At 48.9% G+C, this 19,472-nt stretch overlaps 2 protein-coding genes across 3 annotated transcripts in view; one reads left to right on the top strand and one right to left on the bottom strand.

Annotated features, from left to right (window-relative positions):
* LOC133341433 (glycogen phosphorylase, brain form-like) overlaps positions 1 to 4,587 on the top strand; it is a 29,857-nt gene extending 25,270 nt beyond the window's left edge. Inside the window, exon 20 of the mRNA XM_061550063.1 lies at positions 426 to 4,587. Coding sequence (XP_061406047.1) covers positions 426 to 692 — 267 coding nt within the window. The 3' untranslated portion in view covers positions 693 to 4,587. The remainder of the gene's footprint in view (positions 1 to 425) is intronic.
* A 55-nt stretch (positions 4,588 to 4,642) lies between these two features.
* LOC133341428 (calpain-9-like) overlaps positions 4,643 to 19,472 on the bottom strand; it is a 41,591-nt gene continuing 26,761 nt past the window's right edge. For both annotated transcript variants that reach the window (XM_061550050.1, XM_061550049.1), the window contains exons 10-20: positions 19,196 to 19,368; positions 15,130 to 15,338; positions 14,029 to 14,068; positions 13,607 to 13,681; positions 12,738 to 12,795; positions 12,482 to 12,546; positions 11,744 to 11,812; positions 10,683 to 10,761; positions 9,551 to 9,667; positions 8,836 to 8,894; positions 4,643 to 6,542 (exon numbers count right to left, since the gene is read on the bottom strand). In XM_061550050.1, the coding sequence (XP_061406034.1) occupies positions 6,516 to 6,542; positions 8,836 to 8,894; positions 9,551 to 9,667; positions 10,683 to 10,761; positions 11,744 to 11,812; positions 12,482 to 12,546; positions 12,738 to 12,795; positions 13,607 to 13,681; positions 14,029 to 14,068; positions 15,130 to 15,338; positions 19,196 to 19,368 (971 nt within the window). In that variant the 3' untranslated portion in view covers positions 4,643 to 6,515. The remainder of the gene's footprint in view (positions 6,543 to 8,835; positions 8,895 to 9,550; positions 9,668 to 10,682; positions 10,762 to 11,743; positions 11,813 to 12,481; positions 12,547 to 12,737; positions 12,796 to 13,606; positions 13,682 to 14,028; positions 14,069 to 15,129; positions 15,339 to 19,195; positions 19,369 to 19,472) is intronic.

Here is a 19,472-nt window from a genome sequence, read left to right as displayed (position 1 = left end):
GCGGAGGTTCACAGTTCGAGCAGAGCGGCCGCCCTGGTTAATACTGCAATACCCGCCATCTACTTAGCAGCGGACAAAGATCCCGTATCTTTATTTGAAAGAGAGTGGCCCATGTGTGCTGGTGTCACGGTCCAAATTTTCAACATATTTGATGAATATTTAGCAAAGTTACTTAATTTCGAGAAGCCACGTCACAACATTGTCCCCCACGTGGCAGACTGTTTCCCCATCGCAGGCCGGTGCTGCGGTCGCTTTGTGGCGCACAGTGACAGCTGCCACCAGGGGGGTCCCCCTTGGTTAGACTACCCGGAGATATACATCATGGGGGAAAGGCGCGCGGGATAAACACTCCGTGATGACGATGACAATGCCATCGCTGCCCACTTACCCCTCCCCCTCCCCTCCTGACCCCACCCACCGCATAGAACCCCCGCGAGTGGACGATCAAGGTCATCCGCAACATCGCCGCGTCCGGCAAGTTCTCGAGCGACCGCACGATCGCGGAGTACGCGCGCGAAATCTGGGGCGTCGAGCCGTCCCGCGTCAAGATCCCTCCGCCGAGCAAGCCCCGTGAGGAGAGCCACACGGCAGATACGACAGCCAAAGCAGCCAAAGCAGCCGCGGCAGCCAAAACCGCGCCGCCACTGCCACCTTCGCACAAGGGGCTGGTGCGTGCCATCAGCGACTACTAAACAAACGGCCCGCCCCCCGCCCGTGCTGCGCCGTGTGGAGGAGGAGGACGGGGCGAGACGGCACTCTGATCCGGGCTGAGCGGGGAGCGGCACCGGCCCTGGGGCGGTGAGCAACGTGACGCTCGCTGGTGAGGGCGTCGTAAAGGTTGCAGGTGAAGATACTCTTTGGTTCTTTCGGTAAAGGCAAGTAGAAAAATAATAATAGATAACGACGTTTCGATCGCCACACAAGCGATCGTCCTCAGGTGGATTTTTATTTTTTTATTTTTCTACGTGACTTTACCGAAAGAACCAAAGAGTGTGGATTCCTGCAGTCGCGAAATCAAATCAAGATTGCAGGTGAAGATGTTTTAAAAAAAAAGATGTAAGGTGCACCCTCTTCAATTGCTTGCTCGTACCACTGCGGGCGGGGGAGCCTCTGCTAGAGAGAGCTGTGGACAGCCCATCTCCAAGAGGGCATTTGGTCTACTCTTCCAACACTGTACTGACGTCTTGGGAATGTGGTGGGGAGTACCCAATGCAGAACCCTCCGGAATAAAATTGTCCGACTCGGTGAGAATTCCCTGGATAAATAGCTGTTATGGAATGCAGGGTTTAATAATTAGGTAATGATGGATTTTTGTCTGGCCTTGGCAGCACCGAGGGTAATTTCGTGGTTTGTTGACCAGGCCGCAGAGTGCAGTCTACTGGAGTGTCGCACCACTTCTGATTGTTTCCCACTCTAGCAGAGGGCTTAACTCTGCCTCCCGTCGTACAGAACTACACATCAGCTCGCACGTGTCCCTCCCAAACTCTGAACGCCCCACCTTGCATGGAGCTCAACCACTAAAGTCGGCACTCGCCCTGCCCCCGCGCCCCCCAGGTAGGGGTGGGTGTGGTCCCTTCCCTTCGAGTCTGGCTGACTTCACAGAACCTCGCACGATTGACCCCGGCCCTCCTTACAGTGCACTGGCGTTGTGCAGAGGCAGCCGCTACCCCAAGTTGGATTACAAGCCCGACCAGAAAGCCATGCCAAGCAAGCACTAACCCCATTGGCAGCACTCGCTAGAGTTACAGCAATACCTGCCGGTCAGTCGATTTCGGCGGGTCACGTGTTCCACCCTTTCCAAGACGTCTGCCTAGTGTGGAAGAGTAGGCTAATGTACCCACTAGAGAGGGGGAGGCCCTTCCGCCATCAGGAAGTGGTGGTTAAAGGGCCATTCCGGAAGCTTCTGTCCGACACCATCTGGAGGAGATGCACCCGCCGGCAAACGATAGTGGGTGCTACCAGGCCGTTCAAAAACCGGATGAGATGGGACGAGGATGTCGTTGTTCGTGGCGGTGGTGGCAACACTTAGTGCGTGTGCGTGAGCTCCTTCGGCAGGCAAGGCTGCGTTGGCTGGGTCATGTCACCCGCGTACCCGGCCACCACATGCCTAAACAGCTTTTGTTTAGCCGGATAGAGGGGGCTAAACAGGCGCGGCACGGGGTAGAGAAGAGATGGAGTGATGTGGTACAGGAGGATGTGGAGCTGAGTGGGCTTGCTGATGACTGGTACTAGTGGTATCAAAATCGTCCTCTGTGAAGGAGGCTCGTGAATGACGCTACTGGGCAGTTGGAGGCAGTCGCCCTCCAACAACAACAAAGGTCAGAGGAGCGACGCTCACAACATCGAGCGGAGCGCCGGGTGGCTAAAGCACAGCAAGTTGGCACAGTAAGGGGCACAAGGTGGTGCATCAGCTAGTCATCTCAGTCGGGCAACCCATGGCACCTGAGTCTGTCCCGCGACTTCCTGCCAGCGGGCATTCGAAACTTCATGTGGCCTTAATGCGCAGATGGCCTGGCACAAGCGCCGTGGTGATGTCACCACTTATGTGTGCCGAATGGCGGTAGTGTGCTTGTGTGAAGCCACTGTGCAGCCCAGCTTCACGTGAGAACGTGGAGTTGGAGTTCTTTCCCTGGACGATGCGATTGTCTGAAAATCGGATCGAGTTGCAGTCTGATTTTAGTTGGGATAGTGTTGCACCCTCGCACACCTGGATTTTCTCAGGGTCTCCGTTTTCCTCCCATATATCAAGACCAATTAATCGGCCAAGAACATCTTTAAAAGTTAAAGGATCGCAGAGCTTGGGCAATTGTTGGTGCCGGCTCACCGCGTGTCTGCTGCTGCCTTCCCTACTCCATCTGTGGTTCCACCTGGAAGCCCCTCCTTGAGTCGTTGAAACACTTTTGCAGTGGTAGGTTGCGAGTTGAGATTATTGTTCAAGTAAATTTAAAATAAAATTTACTTCAACCAAAGTTGTAATGAAACGGGACAATAGGGACCTGTAAAAAAAAGTGCAATTGGAGTTTCCTTGGGGAAAAACCTGATTTTTAGCAATAAAAAAAGTTATCTCTTCTAGATTATTCTATAGATTTAGATAATTATAAGACGTCAGCTGGTTATGCAGTCCTCTAGGTGTCTGTGTGTGATGCTCCTAGTGAGGAGTGGTGGTGCAGTGGATAGCGCATTGCACTATGAACCCGGCGACCCAGGTTCCATTCCCGCTCACGCCCACCATCTGACAATTATCTTACCAGTCCTGAGCCTCCCCTAAGTAGACTCAGCCTAAAAAACTATACCTTGCACGATGTGTAAACATCAGCCTTGAGCGTGGTGTTGGCCACCAACCCCTTGTGCATAGAAGTGCTCGCTAACAGCACTTGCCCCAACAATCTGCTAAGTCTAAGGGGGTGGGGGGGGGGCATCTTTGTCCTTTGTGCCAAGTAAATGACTTCTCAATCACTCCCCAGGATAACGTTTGCCAGGCCGGCCTGCCTGCCTCCAAGCCTGATTTCTTTGCCAATGTGAGGAGTCCTAACATTCGTCTTCCGGATGTTTGCCTGCACTGGCGTTACAGACGATGCTCGGCCCCCTCGTGAGTTCACGCCAAAATCTTCCGCACTAAAATGTGTCCTTTGCTCCAGGGTTTTTTGGAAACGCTGGCCCTCACGGCCCACCGCCCTTTTTTTCGTAATTATCAGGTGGGTGCCGCTCGAAACCTCCGTAATTCATATTCGAGCCGGGAGGCATATCGGTGGCCTTGGAACTGCGGACCAGCGTGGATCCTGGAAACCGTTGGAATTTTGTGAAACCCCCTGCCCTTGCTGTTTTAATGAAAAACTTGCAAGCTCAGGCTGATGCACAGTGGGAGAGATATTCTGCTCTGTGCTCGAGGTTGCTCTAACATTTTCAACAATAGGGAAAAAAAACAATACACTCATTTTACTTGCTTTCACTAATTGTAACTTTTTTTTTCTGATAGATTTTCTTTCAATTACCTGCCACACCACTGTCCAGTTTACAATGCGGGGACTTTTGATTGAGTCAAATTGTACGGCGCTGAGATTGGTGCGGTGTCGAGATTTGCATGTGTGCGTGCGGGGTCTTAAAATTGAAACGTTTTATATTTCTCGTCCATTTCTTTCGCCACTGATCCGGTCGGTCTGGTTGGTGCTGAAGCTATTGGGACTTGTCTGTGCCTTAATCACAAAAGGAGTTTAACTTTATACGTAATAATCTCATACATAGCAGTAGTATTTTACATACTGAGCATTCGCAAAGTATATGATTGTAACTTTTGTCATGAAATACTGGAGTATTTTATAGCCCCTTTGTTAATCCATCTTTGGGCGAAGGCCTCCTCGCACCTCGACGGTCATGGGAGTTCATTAGTCCAGCGTGAGCCAAACCCTGGTTGCTGGCTTTTGTAGTCCACCTAGATATTGACCTGTTGTTTTCAAATGTTAAATGGTGTTTTATACAATTCCTTTTGGGTTATCTGTTATTATTTCTGTTACATTAACTCCTATTTTCAACTGTTAAGTGGGAGCACCTCTGTGACTCACGAATTAAACCAAGCAAAGATTCAAGCCACACGTTTTCCCCCCGTGTCGTCTTCTTGTCAACAACACGGATGTCCACTCAGTAGTTGGATCTGTCGTTTATTTAATTTCAACCCAAACAGGAGGAAGAACAGAGTGGGTAACACGGTCCTGAACAATGCCTTGTCAAGAAGCTGAACCTGGTAACCCCAACTCCATTCCCATGAGGAATGGAGATCCGGTCCGAGTCTTTGGTTCTGCTCACTGGTTTGCACCATGCTGGATAGATAAACCAGCCACAAGTCCTCTGCGTTGATTCGTGATGCCCGTCAAGAGGAAATGCCCACTGTAAAGCACCATCAGTGCTCGTTCTCTGCCGGAATGGTCCGGAAAGGAACACTACCGGGAATAATTTTGGCTTGCCACATCCATCTTGACTTATTTTGTCCTCAAACCAAACCTATTCATAGGATTATAGGGATTGATATAGGGTAAAATAATATAGGATCAGGCATGCCTTGTATTCTAGTGGTTAGTGCCTTATGCGGCTAATACATACTCCAAGCCAGCTGAGCAGTGTTACATACACTGGAGTGAGAGATTAAGCCCTGAATGAGAATGGTTTATGAAAGTGATTAGAAAGTGCCGATTCATGGATTATGAAAGTTCTCCAGTTATTTTTCCCCCCACTGAGTGAAAGTTTGGCAACTTGATTTCCTACAATACTGACAAGGTGCCAAACAAAATAGAAAATTCCCTTAACATGAACAAAAAAACACCCACAAAAAATATGAATCTCCTAAGTGACACCATCGACCTACCCCGTCGATTCACTTTTGCAACGTAGCACCAGACGGAACTTAACTACTGAAAATTCCCAAGGCCTCTGTCCTGAGTAACAGACCTTGGGTTGGACCAACTGGAGGGGAGAGAATTTCAGTTGCAGGTCATCCAGCTTTGAGCTCCTCTCACCCCCACCCAGGGCAAAATGATACAGTCCCTGTGGAGAGTCACGCCCATGCAAGAAAGCACGTGCAATCCACTGCTGGATGAGGGCAGCCCCACACAGTGCGGGTCGTGGAGGGCGGGAGGTTATGGCTGTACTTTGCCACGGTGGTCGGTGCGGGTTGGCGAAGGCGGAGAGCATTGAAGTACAGTACAACAACGGATTTTGGTGCACTGCCCAACCCAAGTAGTGCTGCATGCTGTTAACATTTGAACGGTTTTAGTGCAAGGATGGGTGACCATCCAACACAAAGGTGGCAGCAAGGCACATGATTGTTCAAACGGCAAAACAAATTGCACTGCAAGAAGAAAATTGGCTGTCCGGGTCGTTTTGCTAACAACCATGGGGCCAGATTGGACCACCAAAACGTCTCTTCCCACCCCCCCCCCCCCCTCCAGATAAATCGTGCACAGATAAAAGCAAGCATTGTCACAGCAGATGCATTCGTTGGGGGTAGTAAAGCCAACAGAGGCACCAGCCTCACGGAGCTGCGGGAGGTCTTGAACGTTCACTCGTGGGTCCTTTCATGTTCGTACCATCGGTCTCGTCTTCCAGCGATCGACTAACGTTTCTTTGCAGTCCCCCCCCCTTCTTGTTCCCCCCCACTACAACCCCCACCGCCCCCACCATGCACCCCCCCCCCACCCCACAACTTTTACCAATTCCCAGTCTTCCACTCTTATTATAATGACCACGACACCAAAAGCCAACAAAAGCTGCCATTAAGATTGCATATAAAGAAGCAGCTGAACGTCATCAACATCATCATCGGCGGCGTCGTCGTCAGCATCATCATCGTAGCTACCCATGCCACGCGCGCGCACATGCGTGTGGGCAAAGCCCCCCCACCCAATCCCCCCCTCCCCGCGTGCCAGTCGTGGTTGGGCTCCCGACGTCGTTTGCTCGTTGGACGAAGCCGCGGCTACGGAGAGCGCCGCTCTGGCCGACCGCCCCCGTCCACTCGCGCGCGACGTTCACGAGTACAAGGTGAGCTGCAGCCACTGTGCGAAGAGAGGGGTCAGAAGGTCACGGGAGGGACGAAGGAAAGACATTTGGGGTTACTATTTTCCCTTAGATGAATGTTATATTTTCAGGGAAGTAAGCGAAAGGTTGATAAAATTATGTCATTGATGTGTTAACAACACTGGCCTCAAAAAATATAAAATCGGTGACGTTTCGGGCAATGGGCCTTCGTCAAAGCGCAACGTCAAATTAGATCCATTTGGTTGTGAGAATCGTTGTTGGACTTGACAGGGAACGAAACGGGTGACAATTTTATTTGGCTATGCTGGTGGTTGGGAGGGTCTCTTATGCCCCATGTTTGGCCTCATCATTACGTGTACGAACCGAAACATCTATTTGTGAATCGTCGAAAGACAGACCCAGAATACAGTCGAGGGGAATGCAATCTCGAGAAGAATCTAGTTATGCTTTAAGCCAGGAAATAAATGCAGATGAGTGATTTGTAATAGATTACACACTGGCGTAAAATGACAAAGCCTGCAATACAAGAGGACACTTTTAGACGACAAAACCTGTGATGTCAGGAACCCAAGATGTTTGGTGGTGGTGTTAGCACCCTAGCCTGGTATACAGGAGGTCGTGGGTTCCATCCGGAGCCCGACACCTGTATATTTGGAATTTGCACGTTCTCCCCATAATTGTGTGGATTTTTGTCCGGGTCCTCTGGTTTTTCATTATACATTTAGAATCAACGTGTGTTTTAGAGTATTCGGCTGCTATACATTTTCACATTAGCTCCTTAAATTGAGCTATCATTTGTGGCCAGTTTGCTTCTAAAAAAAGAGCTACATCCAGTAGCTCAGTGGGCCTTACCTGGTAAAAAATTAAAGAAATAGTTAAGGATAGTTTAATGCATAAGATTCAGACGTGTGGGTCAATCCTGATCCTTCTCAAGTTTTTACATCAAGAACTTCGCCTGCTATTGATCATGTTTGTAGTCACCAATTGTATCATCTAAATTGTGCAATCGGTGGCAGTCGTGTCAGTAGATGAAGAATCCAGAGCAGGGCAACAACTCACGTTAGAGAATGGCAGGTGGAAGCGGATATCACAGAACTACCTCTGAGATAAATCCGTTTTAAGTGACCTCCGTAGAGGGTAGCACTTCCCCTCCCGCTCCTTATGCCACCGAGGGTAACGTTCGTCGCATGGCAGTCAAGCCGATTAGATTTACATTCTCAGAACTGGAAATGTAGCCAAATTTAAGTTCGGAACCAACATTTCCACGATGCGTTTTTCTGCGCGCATTCATTTGTGACTGGGCTGAGGCCATCGACTCTACACTTTAATCAATGCCCGTTAGCATCCGAATTCAAACACGAGGCTCAACGGTGCTGGATCAGCGCTCCGATACGCAAGGCTGGAAATGGGACGAAGTTACTGGGGGAACTCGTGAATGATTCGCCCCACTCCCACTAGATCGTCGGAGGAGGGGGGAAGAGGAGCTTCGCTCCATGTATGTGTAGTGGTATAGCGCCGGCTGCTGTCCAGCAGTGGCAACTGCGGTGAACGAGCAGTACACGCCGGTGAGCGTATACACGGGTGTGTTGGCAGGGCGGAGGAACTGGGGCAAGGGTCATGGGAGACCCCATCTGGAAGCCCCTGGAACCCGATCGTGGGTTCGAGAAGGGAGGCGCGGCCAGGGCGGAGCCAGGCCGCGTTGGGTAGCATGAAAGCAGCTGAGAGCGGGAGCTCATGGCTGCCGGTTCTGGGGAGTGAACTCATCTCGTCGTCGCTGTCATCTTCGCTAGATACTGCTCGACCGGATAGTTGTTGACCGTCTCGGTCGGCGCCATCGGTGTTACAGGGTCAGGGTTGTGTTTAGGCTAGGCTAGACTAGGGAGAGCGTGAGGGCGAACCTGTGAAGGTGTTAATAAAGAAGGTGCCTCCTAAAAACCTTGTCTCCCGCTCCGCTGACACTACATGTGTCTCTGTGCGTGTCTCTGAGCGTATCTGTGGGTTTCTGTATGCGCCTGTGGGACTCTCTTAGTCTAAGGGTTTATCTGCGAGTCAAAAAAAGATATTTAAAAATGTATGAATAATTAATTCCAGTCGGGTTCAAATTTTCAGACCCACCACATCATTCCGGGGCTGACATGGCCATTATGAACCACCGAGTGTCCCGACATCCACCTCTCTCTCACATGTGCGCGGAAATAACTTCATTGCCATGTATAAAGCATTGCAATTTACATTTTCTTTTGAGATAAAAATGCAAAATGTTCAACAAATTCCAGGCACGATGAACAAAAACACTCCGAATCGTTGTACCTCATTCAGGCCCAGGTTGATCATGCCCGTCCCTTTCTTGTCAAAGGCAGCGAAGATTCCTGTTTAAAACAAGCGAAACAAAAAACACAAGCTCAGACCCCTGCTGACGAGACCCACAAAAGTCGAACCCAACCCCCAGGGGATTATTGCTGTGTACAGAAATGCTGCGGGGGAAACTATTGGACCGGAAGCCCCCCATTGGCTGGTGGACGAATGCATTAGATGGGATGAATCCACGTCAGTTTCGTTTGGGGCAAGAAGCACAGCCTCGTGTATTCAAAAGATCGCTTGCGACACGGAGCAGAAAATAGCAAGATTAAAAAGTTTAAACGCCTGGATAAAATTCCAACCCATGTTGTCAGTAGGCACCAGTGCAGCAAATTCCATTGTTCTACTGCACTATGCTCCAGTGTCTATGCTCCCCGCCTTCACCACCCTGCAGCGAAAGTTTGGTCAAACAACTCCCATGACCTGCATGGTGGAACAGAGGCCCTTGTCTAAAAAGGCCCGTACACATAATTGTATGTAAAATACAGATTGTATTTTGCACTGTATTCAACGGTTTTATTTCTGCTATTTATACGATCTACTTTGCACCCGGTCTCAGTGGGCACTGAACCTTGATTAAATAATAATAAAATAAAACTTCTGTCTACACGTCCGTGCGTGAGTGCGTGCGCCCGTTCAGATTCTTCGCGCAGAGCGGGAGTCTTACTGAACATGGACTCGAGTCGCGTGAGGCAGGCCACGTAGCCGTCAAAGTTGATCTCCAAATTCTCGTCCGCGTATCTCATGGCGACGAGCTCGTGCAACATCGTGGTAAGCTTGAAACCTGGCGGGCAAAGTAATCGCGTGACCAGCGAACACATTCAACAGAGGAGGGGGTAACACAGCCACGCTTGTTGCAGAAGTTCGCGGTTCAGACCCGAGGCCACCCTGGTTAACACTCGTGGTGAGTGGAAGTGGATTATGATGTGGAAATGTATAGCAGCCAAATACTCTAAAACACATGGAGGACTCAGAGAAAAATCCACACGACCACGGGGAGAACATGCAAACTCCAAATACTGGCGTCAGGATCGGGATCGAACCCACGACCTTCTGCATACCAGACGAGGGAAACAACATGTTGCCACCGTGGGGCCCCATTGCCAGCAACGCATTTACTATGGACTACTATGGCAACCAGCTGTAGCTGTGGAGTAGACCGAGTGGAGCGCTGTCTAGCCAACGAAAACAGAGTTTGTTAATAAGGCATGTTCAATAACTATAATTGGTCTAGAGAGCACACGAACTCGGGTTGTCTCGTGACCAAATATCTGCGATCCCATTGGAAGTTGCAAACCCCAGTTTCCCACCAGGGGGCACAGCAAACAGATCTGTTCACAATTTGGGCTACCACAGTTTCTAACGACAGAAAATAGCACGGAAATTATTGCCAGCAACGACTGCTGACAATAGTTGATTAAAAAATAGCTCTCGTGCATCGTCATCATCATCGTCACGGCATTCAGCGGTCATACTGGACATGTGTGAAAGAGCTTCATAGCTCAACAGATTTCTCCAGTCTAAATATAATAACCGCGAAGCAGGGCTTCATTTCAGCCACGTTTACCGTCCCGGTCGGCGACACCAGAAAACATTTCTGTTAACACCCGGCACACCGCATCCAGTATACCGCTCGCTACAGTTGCGGCTACCGTAACTCCAGGTGAACCACAGAGACACGGAAAATCTCCGGTCAGAGGTTAATCCTCCCCCCCCCCCCATTCCCAGCTGCGATGACTCCTTTACATTATAACCGCCACCTCAAAAACAACCGCAGCCGACGCGACAGTGAGATTTACCTGCAGCCTCGACGGCAGACCTCATCTCGTACGAGGCCATCGTGCCCGAGCGGTCGGTGTCGAACTCCTTGTAGATGTCCTGCCGGGCGGCGGGGCACAAGAGACGCGTCGCATTGAGACGTCACTTGGAGGCGCAACGACGGACGCACCGGTTCGTCGCTCGATCCTTATCAAATTCACGAGCTTAGCGGTGTATAGCAACCCTTTATTTATCGAGGCCTCTCCTGCTGCCGGTCGGTGTGGGTTTTGGTGCTGGTGGTCGTACCCAGGACCGGTGCCTGGGTATCCTACTCTGGTCGCCGGGTTTATAGCGCAATTATCGAACCACTGCACCACCGCTCCACCACAAAACGGATGGAATATGCCTCAAGGTCACGTGTGCATGGATTCACGTGCTTTCTAGCGATTAAAGATTTTATGAAGGAGAGTGTAGAGTGTGGGGCTCAAGACAAATGAGCAAAACAAAAGTCACACATGCAGAAAGATTCCTAAACAAGCGAAGATGTTCGTCGAAGGCACAACAGTTTTTTTAAAGGGGGCCCAGAATCGGAACGATATCAAGGCAAGATGAGAGCAGGCTGGAAGTGAGTTTACAAAACTGAACTACATTCATAAACAACCAGTGCGCCTAAATAAGGACATTATTAACATCAGCGGTTTACTCACAATGGTCCACACAACAGCACGTAATGTTTTTTTTTTAATACAATGTTGAATTTTTGCGTTAAATGAAGGAGACTCGACCTTTCAGAGGAAGTGCGGTCACCAATAACATCCGGTGACCCAGTCGTATTGTAACGAGCCTGACTGCTGACAAGACCCTGCCGGACGAAAACCAGTGCAGACTCTCCCTGCTTAAACAAATCCCGCTTGGTAAACGTCGGTCTGGAAAGCCGACCCGCGTGAACCTTACCGACAAACTAAAAACATCCCATTTTATTATTTATTCGACTTCCTACAACGCTCCGCAACCATATCGGATCACTTTGGCTGGGTCAGGCGAGTGCACGGGGGAACTGGTGGCGGAGGTGCGGCAGCAGCAGCAAGCAGACGGAACTCACCACCCACTTCTTGATCTTAAACCACAGGTACTTGAACTCCTCGTAGCCCAGCTTGCCACTGCCGTCTTTCTGCAGCGCGCTGGGTTAAAGTTCATCGGCGGGACAAACGCTTGCGTTGCGCGCGCACTCCTCACGTATTATTGCTATTATTATGTTGTTAACTTACTGAGTTGGGGCTACACGTGGCAGTCATATCCCCCCTCTACTGGTGGCAAACCAATGCCCGCTCGTAGGCCAGGTTCTGGGTCACATCGTGTGTCACACGCAGGTGGAGAGCTGCCAGCAGGGGGTGCCCTTTATCAAGTTTTAGATGAGATCGTGTAACGTGTAACCCCAACTTAGTAAGTTAATGTCAGCAGCTAGTGGCGTGTAAACCGCTCTGGGGTGCCCCAGCGTAAAGGCGCACACAGTCTGCCAAAAACAAATTACTATTTTTATTATTATCACTTGTGTGTAAACCACCTTCACCAACACATGTCGGCCAGTGTGGTGAAGTATTAATAAATAGCCCCAATGACCCGCACCGTGTGGGGAGTCCTTCATCCAGCAGTGGATTAACACGGGTGTACATCTGTATGTAAAATCCAAGGTAAGGACCAAGTTTGATTTTATATATATAACAAAAAAAATTGTCCAGATCATTACGTCGGTGCATAACCCAATGATCAAATCCTACACGTTTGACTTTTGCAAACGATCGCTGGACAGAGTGGGGGAGGTGCAGGGAGGTGGGGATACGTCCAGAAGTGCCACGATCCCACGGCAAGTTTCAATGCTGAAGCCCTTTGTCTTGAGTGAAGGGTCTGTTCAGCATCCACACACGCAAAGACAAAGATCCCCCCCCCCCCGTACAGCCTTTAACACTTTGTCACGCAATAATCATGCATCACCATTCTCCACACACACACACACACAGCCACGACAGTCACTAAACGTTCATGTGAGAGTAAGCGTGCGTGCGTGCGTGCGCGAGTGGCCGGCATTTCGTCCGTACGTTTCATGACGATTTTATTCAGGATTCTCTGAAGCTCGAGGGAGCTGATCTCCATGTCCTGAAGAAAAAAATTGAAAATTATATCGTAGAACCCGATCCTTCAGTTCGTTCACATTTAAAACGAGGCAAGAGAAGAGATGCTCGTTTTCTACTTACAGCCTTCAGGCCGTGCTGAAAAAAGAATCCCATTGAAATCCCACACAGTGGCACTTAATTTGTTGACTGCAGAGGGATGAACAGCTAAGCCAACCTCTTACTGGGCTTTGATTAGTGCCGTAGGTCGGATAGCACGACTATGAATGAAACGCTGCCAGTTCACCGCATGTCCTGGTTGAGCCTCCCTCAATTATGCCATCCCTCATTAAAAGAAGTGTTCACTCAAGAAGAGTGAGCGCATGAGCTCCACCCCCACCGAAACAGGCTTTCCCGGGTGAACAAAATTGAATTTCTGGGACACACCAGTGATGGCCCCACTCTGCAGCGGTGAACGAGGCGGTGAAATACGGCGTGGAAGCCAATTTAATTTTATTGTTTGGGGATTTTTCTTTATTTCTTTTGCTCCAGCCTCGTGAGTTCATGGTTCAAGTCCCACAGTTCGTCGAGTATAATTTCCGGATCCGCTTTGCGACACTGCCTCGGCCACACCGCACATGTGGCCAGTCCACCGTCGATCAGCAGGAGCGGCAGGGGACCAGGTGCTCTCATGCCGGGTCCGGTAGAACTAACGGACTGGGCGATTGGCACCGTGGCACCCCCTCTCCACTCGCTTTGTACGTGCCAGCGAGTGGAGACACGGCACGGTGGGCACGGAGGGCATGGGGGACACGCAGGGGCACGGGAGGGGGGGGGGTTACAGGGGGGCTACTCACATCTCCAGCGAGGACTTTGAAGGCATTCTTGATCTGCTTGTCTTCCTCCGTCTCAGGCTGCTTGGGAACCACGGGCTGGTGGAAAGGCGATCACGATTATAAACTTAGCGGATTGTGATAACGTAACACAGCGCAGTGTCTGGACACGCACTTTTTTGCACAGTCGACTTTATTACGTGGACCAATTAGTTTTGTACTTATGGGTTTAACTTTCAGGTACAGCCCTCTTCAGTTGCAGCGCCTGGATGAAGAGAAATTCCTCAAACCATTTCAGACATAGGAGTTGTTTGACCATACTTCACCATGCCGGCGATGCCCAGCGCTGGTTAAGATATCACCCGCCGCTGGTGTTAGCCGTGGCTAGGAATCGAACTCAGGTCGCCGGGTTTGTAGTGGACTAGTAAACAAACGTTCTCAGTTACCTCTGGTGGTATGTCGGCAGATATGCTGTTGTCCATTTCACTGCAAGGGAAGGAAAAAACAATGTAACTATTCAAACTTGGCCATCACAAATGATAGCTCAACTTAAGTGGTTTGTCAATCACGTGGAAATGTATTAGCAGTAGCCAAATACTCGAAAACAGGGGTTGGTAACATGTGGTTGCGGAGCCGCATGCGTCTCTCTACGGACTGCGTGATGTGACGTACTGTGTACTCGCCTGCATTGCGGCTCTTGAAACCTTCAGTTTTGCATCGAATTCTCTTCTTGTTATTTTGGTTGCCAACCCCTGCTTTAAACGGTGCCATGTATACATCACGAGACCTTTTTTCCCGGAATCAAAGTATGAAAAAACGAATAGGATAATAATAGGGGTTTTCCCCCTTTTTTTGGCAACAAAACTGAAACCTTTTTACGAGAAATCATGTGTGCATTAACCACAATACTTGTGGTCAAAATGCAAGCTGTCTCTGGTGTGGACCAATCAGTGTCAAGGCCAATGCATCTATTATCAGTGTGTTTTTTTTTGCATTTTGACCACAAGTATTGCGGTTAATGCACACAGGATTTCTCGTAAAAAGGTTTCAGTTTTGTTGCCATAAAAAAGGGGGAAAACCCTCTTGTTATACTTTGGTACTGGAAAAGGAGGTCGAATGAATAAGAACAGGGTTTACCCTTTCCTGGCAATAAAACAGGTGTCGAGGTGTTCAAACACCAAATATAAACCCTTTGCAAGAAATCAAGTCTGCATTAACCACACGCACTTTGTGGTGAACATGCAAACAAACACGCTCTGATAATAATATTTGCAGTCTTTGAAACTGATTGGCCTACGCCAGAGACAGCAGCCTCCTTTACGGCCTAGTCTCACGATCAGTGTCACATCAGAGAACGCCAAAAGGTGAACAGCAACAAAGACGATGCACGCATCAGAGCATTTATAGCTCGGGGTGAGCAGCTTTATCTTGCGACCTTTTTATTCAACTTATTTTTGCACTGCACGCGGCCAAACGTGCTGCATCGAAGTGGAGTGATGGAGGTGGTGGTGGTGGTGGTGCGGTATCGTTGACGAGCTCCTCCTCACTTGGACCCGTTCTTCTTCTCGGCGTAGAGGCGCACCACGAACTCGGCCTCCTGCTTGGGCTCGAAGGTGGAGGGCACGATGACGTAGTTGCCGGGCGGCAGGCAGAAGCGCTGCGACACCTCGCGCAGGTTTATGAACTGCTTGCTGCGCGCCTTGGAGGCGTTGTAGAGGAAGAAGTCCTTGGGCAGGTGGCCGCCCTGCTGCTGCAGCTGCTCAGCGAAAAGGGGGGTCGCCGGAAGAGCGACAGGTGGACAATTATGATTCATACTCAGGTTTTTTCGGTAAAATAAAATAATTATTTTATTTTATTTTCATTATTACTTTTATTAACTTTCAATTTTATTTTTTACCTACGTGACTTTACCGAAAAAACCTGAGAGTATGAATCCTTGCAGTCACGAAAGCTTCAAATCTAGGACAATTATGATGCTGATGATGATAATGATGATGGACCATAATGATAATATTGATCATGATGATATTGATGATGATGAAATAATAGGCTTTATTCTTGCCGGCAGGAATACGGGTGTTAATATGTTCATCATCTTGATACTGGCACAAAGGGCCTCGTAATGATGATGATAATAATGACCACAGTTACTGATTTACCCAGGAAGAAGCTACACATGGGAGTCCGAAGGCATATTTCCAAGAGTCACCTGCTACATCAGAATGTGGATTCGATCCCGAACCCCGATGCCTGCTGTATATTTGGAGTCTGCGTCTTCTCCCTGTGGATTTTTCTCCGGGTCCTCCGGTTTTTCCCTCCACATTTAAAATCAACATACGTATAAAGTATTTGGCTGCTTTAAATTTCCACGTAATAAGCCGCTTGGTTGATCTATCATTTGTGGCCAGGTCGCTTATGAAAAATAGCTACATAGCTCAGTGGGCCTTAGTTGGTAATATAAAGAGTTTAGTTGAGTTTGGCCAACACCCCCGCTTCCATTGAATCGTACGTTGAGTTTTGGGTTAGGGCCACGTAAAGATCTCACCAAATTTGTGTCGTTAAGACCCTCCACCAATTGTTGGTGTTACTCCGTGACGCTTTACCCCCCCCCCCTCCCCCCGTGTTCCCCCACCCAACCCTGCCTGGCCGTTCGCCGCACCTTCCCCTGGCTTTTTTTTTACTTCCGATAAAATACTTCTGGGAGAAAAAAAAACACAAACCAAAATGACTCTCCGCCAAAAAAATCTATTGCGTAATCGTTATATCGGCTGTGAAAAGCCCACGCTTCAAGTTCACCAATTGCACGGTGTAGGAAATAGCTGGAGAACCCAGAGGAGACTGATGCAGAACGGGGGGGGGGGGGGGGGGGGGTAAGAACAGGTTAACGCCTCCACATGGAAATGTGCCCCGAGTCAGGAAATTAACAACTTTGCCAGCCCACCAGCCCAATGCTGTAGCAATGTATCTCGTGCCTGGGGTACGACCGCCCAGTAAATACATCGCCATACTTTGTAGGATTTTGACAAAAAAGCAGTCCGGTCGGTCTATTGAATCAGCGCTCACCAATTTCACCAGCGATCAGTCGCCTCCTGATCATTCTCCGATCGCTACTACCATGGTTCCTCTTCCTTGGAACTTCAAACTTTGATTCCTCTACCCATGTTGAAGACTCGTGTACCAGACCGTTTGTAGAACTTCTTTTGCACCATACGTAGCCAGTTGTGTGATGATCAGTTGGCTACGTACCACCACACTGCAGGTCACAACACTTTTTCCCTCTGCTTCTTGCCTTGCACTGCTCCACTTTGGAGTTCTCTCCCAACATCTTGCCCCCCCCCCCCCCCCGAGTTCTTATAATAAATAACCTTGCTCAATATCCAGCAACATGTTAACTTATACCTTCTACGTATGAAAAATAAGAAGAGATTTTACCCTTTCTGGCAATAACACCAAAAAGATAGCTTTTTCAAGGAATCAAATCCGCATTAATCACACGTACTTGTGGTGAACATGTAATCAAAACATGCTCTGATAATACAGCATATGGATTGTCTTTCAAACGGATAGGCCTACACCTGAGACAGCAGCCTTCTTTATGGCCTAGTCTCACCACCAGTGTCAGACCAGAGGATGCCAAAAGGCGAACAGCACAAGGACAATGCACCTATCAGAGCATTTGTAGCTCAGGGTGAGCTGCTATCTGCAGCTCGGGGTGTGTTTGAACACCTTAACACCTCTTCTTCTTGGTTCTTTTGGTAAAGTCACGTAGAAGGGAAATAATAAAATAATAAAAATTCAATATAATAAAATAACATTCTCACGACGTTTCGGCCACAACGCAAGCAGCCGTCGGAAAGACATTTAGGACGCTGGCTTTCCGACAGACATGTTCTCCACCTGAAGACGGCTGCTTGCGTTGTGGCCGAAACGTCGTGAGAATTTTATTTTATTATGTTTTATTAATATTATTTTATTATTTCCCTTCTACGTGACTTTACCGAAAGAACCAAGAAGATGAATCCCTGCAGTCACAAAAGCTTTAAATCGAAATTTAACCACCTTAACACCTGGTTTTATTGCCAGAAAGGGTAAAACCTATTCTTTCTAGATTTAAAATTTTCGTGACTGCAAGGATCCATACTCTTTGGTTCTTTCGGTAAAGTCACATAAGTAGAAAATAGAAAATAATTTATTTAATTTTAATTTATTTTATATTTTATACCTACGTGACTTTACCGAAAGAACCAAAGAGTATAACACCTATTCTTATTTTCATACTTTGATAATGGCAAAAAGGGTCCCATGATATTCTACCTGCTACATGTTGCTGCTCCACTTGACGTTTTAGGCCTTTGGGCACTGCGTTCTACGACCATGATGGAAATGAAGGTCGTTGAACTTCAGAAGCAGAATATTTATTGATACTGGAGGCATCTGATGAACTGTAAAAATATTTTTTTTACAGATGTCCAGTAGGGGGCGGGTCAGAACGCAAAAATAATAATTACTACTTTTGTATTGATTAGAATCAATACAATCAATACAAAAGCACGATAGGAGTGCAAAGTATAAGAAAGGTACACAAATCACTTTTAAAAAAGATACAAATAAAAAACTAAACCATTTTTTTTCTTACCAGGGCAATCCCACTGAGTTAATAGCTTAATTTTCAAAAACGACCTGGCCACATATGATATCTCAACAAAGAGGCATAGCACGTGGAAATGTACAGCACCTACCTCCAACATCGCTTCTACGTTGCTCACCTACTCGTCTGTTTTGCTCTGCCATCGCACTCATGCATTTGTTGGTGGGCCCTCGTTCCGTTGAGTTCTGGGTGGCTGGCACTGACCGGTCCAACACTAGAGGCCAGGCTTGATGCAACCATGCAGGGTTCACCATGCAGGGAAGGTCGGTCCATGCACCATGCAACCCGAAACTCACCTTCGCTGGCAGCTTTAGCAGGGCATCCGCGGCCAATGCAAATTTAAATGTACGATCAATATTAATATTAATAATAATCAAACATATAAATTCTTAGCACTTGCAAACTACCGTGGCGAGCTCACTGCGCAGTCGCAGCTGGAAAGAAAAGTCAAGTGATTCGGAATACATGAGCACGTGTCTTTAAAGTTCTGTAGCACTGGTGATTGTCTAATTCATATTTTTTTCTAGAGAGAGATACATACACACATAGCGTCGTTCATGACAAACTGCGTCTCAAAACGCCGTACACTTTGCAACGCGCACCAATTTCGCATGGAGTCGTGGGACACCACAGACAAAGAGCAGAGGCAGCCCAAGCCGGTGCCAACCTCCTCCCGCTCAAGCTCTGTCGTCCTACATTGGGATATTTCGCCAATTCGCGTGGGAAGAAACGAGAGGAAACCAGAACTTTCGCAGATAATAACAGGACAGGTGAGGGACAGGAAAAAAAATATTGCCTGCGTCTCTTCGTGTCCCTTTGTCGTGTCTCGACCATTCTGGAGGTGTCCGTAGGCCCACGAAAAGCCTGCCCACGGTGGCTGCCCTCCACCCCTCTCCCCCCACTAGCCCCCCCTCCACCCCACCGTGACAGGTCGGCGCGAGCGGCGATCGTTTGCGGTACCGCACCTGGTAGATGGCGAAGCCGATGGTGTAGATCTGCGCGCCGAGCTTGCGCTGGTGCCGGCGGTTCTTCTGCAGCACCGACACAATGAAGGAGCAGCCCTTCTGCCCCTTTGCGTCGGGGTCGTCGTCCTCCTCCTCCAGCTTCAGACGGAACTGCGGGTTCGTCCAGAACGTCTCTTTGGCGCCACGTGTCCGGGGGGGGGGGGGCGGGGGGGGGGTGGAAGGGTTAAAGAGGCGAGGGGGTGACAGGCGAGTAAAACAGTGTTGTGCGTGGTGCCGC

The sequence above is a fragment of the Lethenteron reissneri genome, chromosome 11, assembly GCF_015708825.2.
Source record: "Lethenteron reissneri isolate LAM-NWPU_2019-01 chromosome 11, ASM1570882v1, whole genome shotgun sequence".
Taxonomy (NCBI): domain Eukaryota; kingdom Metazoa; phylum Chordata; class Hyperoartia; order Petromyzontiformes; family Petromyzontidae; genus Lethenteron; species Lethenteron reissneri.
This window is presented reverse-complemented; position numbering and strand designations above follow the sequence as displayed.